General features: G+C 54.1%; 3 protein-coding genes across 3 annotated transcripts; all 3 read left to right on the forward strand.

Moving 5' to 3' along the window:
- Window positions 1-391: 391 nt before the first annotated feature.
- On the forward strand, window positions 392-1,261 carry LOC127306230 (nudix hydrolase 21, chloroplastic). Its single transcript, XM_051336856.2, has 2 exons — window positions 392-881; window positions 1,002-1,261. Exons 1-2 carry the CDS (start codon window positions 504-506, stop codon window positions 1,101-1,103), a joined length of 480 nt encoding a protein of 159 aa, XP_051192816.1. The 5' UTR covers window positions 392-503; the 3' UTR covers window positions 1,104-1,261.
- Window positions 1,262-2,265: 1,004 nt separating this feature from the next.
- LOC139832616 (uncharacterized) lies at window positions 2,266-3,126 on the forward strand. Its single transcript, XM_071822409.1, has one exon. The coding sequence runs from the start codon at window positions 2,266-2,268 to the stop codon at window positions 3,124-3,126; it is 861 nt and encodes a 286-aa protein (XP_071678510.1).
- A 345-nt stretch (window positions 3,127-3,471) lies between these two features.
- On the forward strand, window positions 3,472-5,031 carry LOC139832617 (uncharacterized). The gene is made up of 3 exons (XM_071822410.1): window positions 3,472-4,281; window positions 4,569-4,898; window positions 4,990-5,031. Exons 1-3 carry the CDS (start codon window positions 3,472-3,474, stop codon window positions 5,029-5,031), a joined length of 1,182 nt encoding a protein of 393 aa, XP_071678511.1.
- Window positions 5,032-9,987: the final 4,956 nt, after the last annotated feature.

Below are 9,987 nucleotides of genomic sequence, written 5' to 3' on the forward strand. Positions count from 1 at the left end.
TGCTATCACATAGTTGTTTGTATTGCTTAGCATAAATTGTTGGTGCACATAGATAAACTCTAGTTATATATATTTTGTGCTTGATAATTTAAACGCTAGTTTTATTTCGTATTTGTTATTTGTTAAGCCATGTTCGTAACACCCCCAGCCACACTTACCACCTAACCCCGTACGTGACCAAGCAAGATGCAACGCCTCAGCCACAAGGGGACCTGTACGCCGAGTCCATGGCCCCAGCTAAGCTAATCTGATGCTGGTCCATAGCCCATGCTCGACCCATGTTACCTCATCGTCCTCCTCCGCTCGCAACGATACCCAGCACCAACAGCCAAATAACTCCATTGACCTGAGGCGCTGGCGCCTATTAATACCCCGCATCCATAGCCGCAAAACCAACAGCTGCTGCTTCATCCTCCATCCATCCCTCATCTATCATCTCTCTTTCTTTTGGAGCTCTGCTTAACACCACTCTCCACCTTCTCTAAGAGGAAGTAAAAGATCCGATGGCCGTTCTTGTGGCGAGGCAGGGTCGCGAGCTGCAGCGGTACAGCCCGCGGACCGGCGGACGCATCGTGGTTGGGTGCATCCCGTACCTGGTCCGCGACGACGGCGAGCTGGAGGTGCTGGTGATCAGCTCGCAGAAGGGGCACGGCATGATGTTCCCCAAGGGAGGGTGGGAGGTGGACGAGTCCATGGACGACGCGGCCCGGCGCGAGGCGCTCGAGGAGGCGGGCGTCCGCGGCGACACCGGGGTTGTGCTGGGCCTCTGGCACTACCAGAGCCGCCGGTACCAGCAGACCTACGAGGGCTACATGTTCCCCCTCCGCGTCACCGACCAGCTCGGCCAGTGGCCCGAGATGGCGTCCCGCAAGCGCACCTGGGTGAGTACAGCTCCATTCTTGTTCCTGTAATTTCGTTGGCTGTTAAAAAGCCAAACTAACTAAGAAGAACCAATTAAGAACATGTAGTCTAAACGTGTGTTCTCCAATTGATTTGAACAGGCATCGGTGCAGGAGGTCATGGAGGGGTGCCAGCACGCGTGGATGCGGGAGGCGCTCAAGGAGCTCGTCGACCGGCACGCCAAGCTCCAGTCCGCTCTGTGATTAACCAGCCAGCAAGCCAGCTAACGGGCTTCCGCAAGAACAAACGGCGGCGCACGCGGTCGTCGGCCATCTCTCTCTCTATCTCTCTCTTAGTTCCTCGGTGCAGCGGCAGGCCGGCCGGCGTTTCCGGCCGTGTAGAAAGACGGGATCGGAGCGTATATTGGCCGCCCTCACCGGAGAGGTAGATTGAAGACGATGACACGCGCGCACGTGCCGACGCCGGCGACTCTTTCTCCGATGCGTGGAGTCGTCGCGGCGGTCGTCGTCGCTGCAATAATGGGGATGAAATGTTTTTAGAGGACGGAACTTTTTAACGAGAACAAGTTTTTCTTTCGGCTCCGGGAGGAGCAGCTGAAAGTGTAAATTAATTGTAGTGCTGTGACCCCTTTCTTGGTGGCACGATTGATGAATCAAATGTTAGACTAATATTGCCAAAATTAATCTATTTTTTGTTGTTAAATCTAAGGCCTCGTGGGCGAACCTATTTCGAAATCGCTCCTTAAGGCATAGGATTTGTACATGTATTGTGAATCCTATGAAAAATTTCATACATGAGCCATTTGATTCATAGAGCATATCTCACATTAGAAATTCCTATTTAAATCTTGTAAGGTAAAAACATTAGAGCATATCTCACGGAAAATAATCCTCGCAGATGTTCGTGATGTTCTTTCTTGGCGTCAACCTACACAACAAGTGTTCGAACCCTAGCAAGATCATACAAGGAAATTAGAGTTCGAACCCTAGCAGCAACGCGCTGATGTGTGGTCGAAGCTGGCAACTAAGTGTTCGAATCACCACTCGTTTTGAGATGCGGTCTCGAGCATATCGCCTTTACGGCTGGACAGCAGCTTGGGAGGAGATAGAGCATACACGTACTCAGCTTTTTTCAAGTAACCCCTGGCAGATAATCCTGTGGCGTGCAACACAACAACAACAACAGGCCGACGGTAGACGGTATACGTGGTCTAATGAACAGGCAGATGCGATACAAGTTAAGCTGGACAGAGCCCTTATGAATGATGGATGGAGCTCGGAACACCCAAACTGTATCCTGCAAGCACTATCGTCTGACCTTTCCGATCACTGTCCTTTGCTGCTCACCACTGATGCAACCCACACACCGCCCCGCCACTTCCGTTTTGAAAACTATTGGACAAGCATGGAAGGCTTTGAGGAAACCGTCACTATTTCTTGGTCACAAGCCACGGAGTGTTCGGACCCCTTCCTGCTGCTTCATTGTAAACTCACGAGGCTTGCTAGGGCTCTCAAGAAATGGAGCAGCCAAGCCATTGGAGATCTAAAGCTAAGGACAGCCATCACCAGCGAGCTGATTGGGAGGCTTGACCGCGCCATGGACAACCGCAGCCTGACGGATTCCGAGCGGAGGTTCCGAAACAGCCTGAAGCTAAACCTACTCGGCATCGCGGCGCTACAACGCTCTCATTGGCGGCAGCGATCGCGGCTTGCTTGGCTAAAGGAAGGGGACGCCAACACAAGGTTCTTCCACTCCAAAGCTTCAGCGAGGAACCGGAAGAAGCTTATTTTGTCCCTTTCAGCGGGCGACGAGGTCATTACAAGCCAAGAGGACAAGCTGCTGCACATCCATCAGTACTTCCTGGAGCTGATTGGCTCAAGATCCCAGCGTGCACACTCCCTAAACCTGCACGAATTGGGCTGTGTTCCAACACAACTCCAAGAACTGGAGGTGGACATCACAGAAGATGAGGTAAGAGCTGGAGTATTGGATATAAACGGAGACAAGGCCCCTGGGCCAGATGGGTTCACGGGGCGTTTCTTCCAGAAGTGTTGGACCACTATCAAAAAGGATTTGATGTCTGCAATTCAAGCCTTTGCACGTATGCAAACCTCTGAGTTTGACTGCCTTAATGGAGCGACTATGATTCTCATTCCAAAAAGGCCGGTGCCGGCACAGCCTAAAGATTACAGCCCATCGGCCTCATTACCTTCTTCGCCAAACTTGTGGCCAAGATTCTGGCTAGACGGCTGCAACCGAGGATGAACGACCTTGTCACCCCAGCTCAGAGTGCTTTCATCAAGGGTCGTGTCATACATGACAACTTCACTTTGGTCAAAGGCCTTGCGAGATCATATTTCTTGAGGAAGAACCCGGCCTTGCTGCTCAAGTTGGATATTGAGAAGGCATTTGATAGTGTGTCCTGGGAATTCTTGCTAGAGGTTCTTGAAGCAAAGGGTTTTGGGGTCAAATGGAGGAACTGGATCACGGCGTTGCTAGCAACCGCCTCAACAAGGGTTTTGGTCAACGGAGAGCTCACGGAGATCATTGGGCACCGTCGAGGGCTCCTAGCAGGGTGACCCCTTATCCCCTCTTCTTTTCGTCCTCACCATGGACGTGCTCTCAACCCTATTGGATGCTGCCGACAGATGTGGGGCGTTTAAGCCTATTGGGGCGGCTGCGAGATTCCGAGCTTCTCTTTACGCCGACGATGTCATCATGTTCTTAAACCCCTCCATGGACGAGGTCTTAGCGGCTAGGCGTCTGCTAGATGTCTTCGGTGAAGCAAGTGGTCTAAAAACAAATTTCACCAAGAGCTCCCTCTCACCCATCCGCTGCAACGGAATCAACCCGCAACCCCTCGCCGATGAGCTACACTGTAAGCTGACAAATCTACCCTGCACCTACTTGGGCTTGCCACTCACTGTCACAAGATTGACACGCAATGATCTCCAACCGATCATTGACAAGATGCTAAACAAGATGGCGACTTGGAACCGGATCTCATCTATGGCTGGGCGCCTAACACTTCTCAGCTCGGTGATATATGCCATGCCGGTGTTCCAAATCATGGCGGTACACCCTCCGGTCTGGTTCATAAAGAAGATTGCAAAAGCTGCCAGGGGGTTCCTATGGGCAAACAAGGAGGTGGCGACCGCCGGTAAATGCCTCGCTAACTGGAAACTAGTATGCTCTCCGAAGGCTTATGGTGGCCTGGGTATCACAGATTTGGCCGCCCGAAGCATTGCCCTCAGATGCCGGTGGCTTTGGCAGAAGTGGATGGATCCTACCAAACCTTGGACCGGCCTCCCGCTGCCCATCGACGACAAGGTCACAGCCCTCTTCGAAGCATCAACTACCGTCCTCCTAGGAGATGGTCAAGCAACTCAATTCCTCGGATCGACAAGTGGCACTCGCAAGGCAAATTCAGCACGACCTTCCCCGATCTTTTCAAGCTCGCACCTTACGGTCCATCACTGTCTCAAGAGCACCGGAACATGGAAAATGGATCAAGCACTTCGTAAGCACCTTGTCCCCGGCCGCCATCCAACAGTTCGTCCGTCTCTCGGACGCTACTCGCACCGGTCACTCTTACGGTTGGTTTAGCGGACCAACTTGTCTGGAAATGGACAGCCGATGGAAGCTACTCTGCACGCTCAGCCTATGAAGCGCAATTTGTGGGCCTCATCAAACCCACATTCCCTCAGATGATCTGGCGATCGGACGCGCCACCGAAGTGCAAACTTTATGCATGGCTGGCTGTGCAAGGCAAGTGTATGACAGCGGATGTCCTAGCAAAGAAAGGATGCCCCCATGACCCTTTGTGCTGCCTGTGCCGAGCTGAACCTGAAACGGCGCTGCACCTTCTAGCGACGTGCCCCTTCTCTTTGCAAGTCTGGGACATGGTTTTGGACAAGGCCGAGCTACCTCTCACCCTTGCGCCCGGACAAGCAACGAGTCTTGCTGATTGGATCTGCAGCTCCAAGAGCAAGGTGGAGATAGGCAAGAGGAAGATGTGGACCTCGGTCATCCCTCTGGTGTGGTGGTGCCTCTGGAAAGAACGAAACGGAAGGATTTTCCGCCACGAGAGTAACCCACCTGTAACTGTTTTCCAAAACATTCTAACAGAAGCCAATTCATGGATCGATGCGGGGCGGCGCAGAGTCCTAGCTCTCGCAGATAGACCCCGGGAGCCAGACTAGCTGGGCTTGTTTTCTTTTCTTTCCCTTCAGGAGAGCAAAGCTCGCCTTTCCTCTTAGTTCCCCCCCTTTTTTTAGTTTCTCTCTGTTTCTGGCTTTTTAGCCTTTTGTACCCCCGGGAACTCTTCTTCCCGCTTGTACTCCTCTCCTTCTAAGCGCAATGAAAGCAGGCTGACTGCCTTTCGTCAAAAACAACAGGCCGACGTGCCGAAACTGATTCTCTTTTGCGGCGCCGCAACTGGCCCCAGCCATTGCGGTAGGGGTGACTAGGCCGGCCTGTGTCGTGCAGCTCTTGCCCGTTTCTCTCTAGCTGGGGTGTGGGCGTGTGGCCTGCAGATAAGCGCTGCGGGAGGCCGGCCATGTGATGTGCCTCCATAATTTCCTGGCTCAATCCAATCAGTACGAGCTGAAATCAGCACCGCTCGACGGCGACGTGCCCCGTCACCCACCGCAATGGGTCCCTCGCAGCCCGATCGCATCTGACTGTAACGGGAAGACCGACTTTGACTTTTCGGACAATAGCATTTGTCCTGCCTAGGAAGAGTAAAACTTAGAGCATCTCGGGTCTCCATCCCGATGAAAATTGGTCTGAATTGAATCTATTTTGGCATGGAAAGCAACGATTTTCCAGCCGTCTCCTCACACACGGCGTTTAAGATGGCCGTGATCGAGGTGTTCGACCTGTTGCGTGGCCGGCGGCGCGGAAGCCTGGCCTCGATGCCCTCATCCATGTCGGCCTCCGAGCAGCTGGACGACGCATCGGAGTCCGAATCCGCCGCCGCCCAGTCAAGGACCGCGTCATCATCGTCGTGAGCATCCGCGGCAAGGAACGGGTGGCACAGCAGCTGCTCGCAGGTCCATTGCTCGCCGGCGTCGTGGTGGAGGCACCTGTCGACGAAGTCGCAGCAGGGGTCTGTCAGGTGTACGGGTAGCTCGTGCCGCTACCCACCGAACCCGACGTGGAGCAACAGCTCGCCGACCTCCAGCGCGCCACCGAGCTCCAACCACGGCCGCTTCCCGCCGAGCAACTCCACCGAATGTGGTGTGTGGGGAGGTCGGCCTCGTAGGAGCCCTCTGTGGGGTCGGCAGCGGCGGGGAGCACCGCGGCGAGCGTCCCGAGCGCCAGCGTGGCCTGGTCGGCGGGGATCTGCAGCGCCTCCGCGAGTGCCGCAACGCCCACACACCCGGTCCCCGACGTGGCGAGCTTGCCCTTCAGCTGCGCTAGGGTCTGCGTGAGCGTGCCCTCCGGGAACACCAGCTTGGGGATCGGCAAAAGCCCGTGCTCGAGTGAGGAAGGGAGAAGCGGGTGGGGAGATCTGAGAAGGAAAGGTGGGGACGGTGAAATGAATGATGGGCCAGTTTTGGCTAATCTTCACTGACACGCGGGCCAGAGCGTGGAATTTCCTCCATCCGGAGCCCCAGGCAGCACCCCGGGAAACCGAGGATGGCCTGGAGAGTCTAGACGGATTTAGGCAAATCCGCACGAAAACGAGAAGCTGGGGACGTGATTAGGCAGTTTTTATTTGTTTAGATAAAAAAATGGGTTCTAGCCTTCTGGAGGCCTTCTCGAAGACATGGCTAGAGATGCTCTTAGGAGGTGTTCGGCAGTCTGGATCTGTTTCTTTCGTGGATGCTAGAGCATCTCCACTCGTCCCCCGAACAGCCCCGGCGAGCGTTTTTTTCATCCGGACGGCGTAATTCGGCCCAGTCGCGTCCCCGGTTCCTCGTTTTCGTCCGGATTTGGGCCTAAATTCATCCGGCGATCCCACGCCATCCCCGGCCCCCCGGGGAGCGCTCGGGGAGTCCGGACGAAACGAAAGCGCGCGTGGCCCCAACTTGTCAGTGACAATGGCCTGGGTTTGTACGGCAATACCCTCGTCTTCCCGATCTACGGCAATACCCTCGTCTTCCCGATCTACGACAATACCCTCGTCGAACGAAAGCTTTGAACTCTCAAGTGGTGCAACATAGATAGATTATATATATTTCGAATATAATTCGAATAAACATAAAAATTACATACAAAAACTTTAAAACAAACTTAAACTACTTCTTCTTCCTACATGGCCCCGCCTCATCGTCGTGGCGGCGACGCTTCCGGCTCGTCACCTCCTCGTCGGAGGAAGTTGAGTCCTCCTCCTCGTCAGTGTCCTCAGCCTCTTCGTCGTCCTCCTCCTGCTGCTCCTCCTCCTTTTCCTCGGCCTCTTCCTCGGCCTGCTCCTTGGCCTCTTCGTCCTCCTCCTCGTCCTCCTCGTCGTCATCCCATTCGTCCTCGCTGGCCGGCGGGGGGGGGGGAATCGTCGCTGCTGGACGATGCAGCTTTATCCCACCAATGGCGCCATCCAGGCGGCTTCCCCACGCTGTCGGTGTCCGATGGCCAAGAGAGATCGCTCATGGTTGACGGAGGATGGTGAGGAGAGAACAGATGAATGGCGTCGGCCGTCGGAAACCGTATATGTAGGTCTCTCGACGAAGAGAGCGGCGGTTGCTCTTCCGCGGAGTTCGTGCTCCATTACGGCGGTTCTCGCATCGAGGCCACTTCAACCGTTCCCGACGAGTCGTTTCGGCTCTCCAGACCACTTCGCGACGGTTCAATGCGTCGAGGGAACTCCGACGATTGCCCTTCCCGGTGACTGCGCTGTCGCTATGCACGCGGTGGGTGCGCGTCAGAAGGCGACCATGGGCTCGCGGCTGGAAAAATGGGCCTCCCCAGGCCACAAAATACATCCATCCGACGCTAAATAACGCCGGATTTCGGCCTGGGGAGCCCAACGGCTGGGGATGCTCTTAGCCCATTCAAAACGAGCTGTCTAAAATTTGCGTTTTGTTTAGTAGCACCTGAATCGTTTTTTTTTTTTGGCTCCGTCGAGACTTTAGCTCGGCCAATTTGGTTGCATGGTTTGCAACGCATAAAGCAGCTAAAAAACAGCCAACTTCTATTTGATTGTTACCGGCATAAAGTGGTGTGGTTACCCGGGCACCGAATGAATAATACTCCCTCCATTCCTAATTATAAGCCACATAGTATCTGCCATGAAAAATTAAAGAATGCAAATTTTGAAAAAATTACACCGTGTTTGGAAGGAATTAACCCTAGACAATTAACCTGAGCTAATAGAAAACTATAGGGCTTATGAACGGAGGGAGTAGCACACAAATAATTATGGAACTAATATTCCCTCTATTTTAATGAATAATGCGCTTTCGTTTTTCGTGTTTCTTTAAAGAAGTTACTCCAAATATATAAAATTGTTGGATTAAAAAACATCATTAGAAAGAATTTTACGGTACGAATCCAACAGAGATAATTACATACAATACAATCAAGATTTTATTTCTTAATTTTTAGGTTAAATTACGTCTTAAAATACGTGTGCGTCTTATTCATCAGAATGGAGGTAGTACCAAATTGCACAACAAAATTCAAATGATCGACACTAACATAGTTCAGACTTAACATAGTTCAGACAATCGACACTAACATAATTCAAACTAGTAAAAAAATACCGGTCTTCCTCTTCGACGATCCTCGTGGTGCCATCTCCATGGTTCGGGCACCTAGTCATCACCTCAAAGCAAGAGTAGTTGAAAATGACCACTCGAAGATGCCCGGATGTTCCTTATGGAAGGTGAGGAAGTCGCCAACCCTCAAATGCACGCGGGATGGCGCTCGCGGGATAGCCGCGCGGGCCGCTCCGCGCTTGACACATGGCTGCGCAACAACAGCCTCTCCCCCGTCCAACTACCCACCATTTAAGCGGTCTGACATCTACCTACCCCGCGTCATTAAAAAGGAGAAAAAATAGTGCACTGCGACAAAGCACTGCCTGAACATTGCGCGGTGCAAAAAATGTCCAAGGCAGTCCAACGTGCTAAAAAGACAGTGCGTGAGCAATGCACTGTCAGGACACCACGCGGTGCAAAAATGACCCAAGGCAGTGCAAAAGCCGTACAAAAGGGCAGTGCATGGGCGGTGCACTCCTAGAATTATGCACGGTGCAAAGCGATGCAAGGCAGTGCAACGCCGTACAACAAGGCAGTGTACGGGCGGTGCAATTCGACGCGGTGCCAAAGCGATCCAAGATAGTGCAACGTCGTGAATATGGCAGTGCACGGGTGGTGCATTACCAGGATACCGCGCGGTGCAAAAGCGACTCAAGGAAGTGCAACGTGGTACAAAAAAGGAAAATGCACGGGCGATGCACTGCCAGGATACCGCGCGGTGAAAATGGATCCAAGGCAGTGCAACATGGTTCAACAAAGCAGTGCATGGCGGTGCACTTCCACGACACTGTGCGGTGCAAAAACGACCCAAGGCAATGCAATGTCGTACAACAAAGCAGTGCACGGCGGTTGGATTTATTCCAAGATTATGACTTCATAAACGGCAATGAAACGATGCCAAAATCTGCATCCAGCCACGCGCCCACGCGGAGAGAAAGCGATGGAGGGCCCACCATTATCGTTTTGCTATTGCTGTCTTCCTCCCCGCATCTCGGCGCCCTCCTCCACTGTGGCTACGGCTCGCATCGATGGGAAGCCGGCTCGGGGACGGCGCGGTGGTCCGCGGCGAGGCCACGCCCAAGGTCCCCCGCAGAGGAGCTCGCGGATGGAAGGTGGATTCGTTGCGGCGGGGACCTGGCGCAGCTCGGGACGGGCGGGTGTAGGGCGCGCGGTGGGTGGCGGCAGCCTCGGTGCTAGCCCGACTGTGGCGGCCTCCCCAGGAGCGTTCCTGACGGCGGCGGCGGCACCGGCGCGTGCCCGGGGGAAGGGGAATCCCTAGGCGCATTCTTAGTGGAGTCACGGCCTCGGCGCTAGCCCAATGGCAGCGGCGGGCCCCAGCGCGTGCCTGGCGACAGCGGCCTCCCACGATGCCTGCCCGACGGCGTCAGCTCCCCCGGCGCGTCCCCGACGGCGGCGGCCTACT

This window comes from Lolium perenne, chromosome 6 (assembly GCF_019359855.2).
Source record: "Lolium perenne isolate Kyuss_39 chromosome 6, Kyuss_2.0, whole genome shotgun sequence".
NCBI lineage: Eukaryota > Viridiplantae > Streptophyta > Magnoliopsida > Poales > Poaceae > Lolium > Lolium perenne.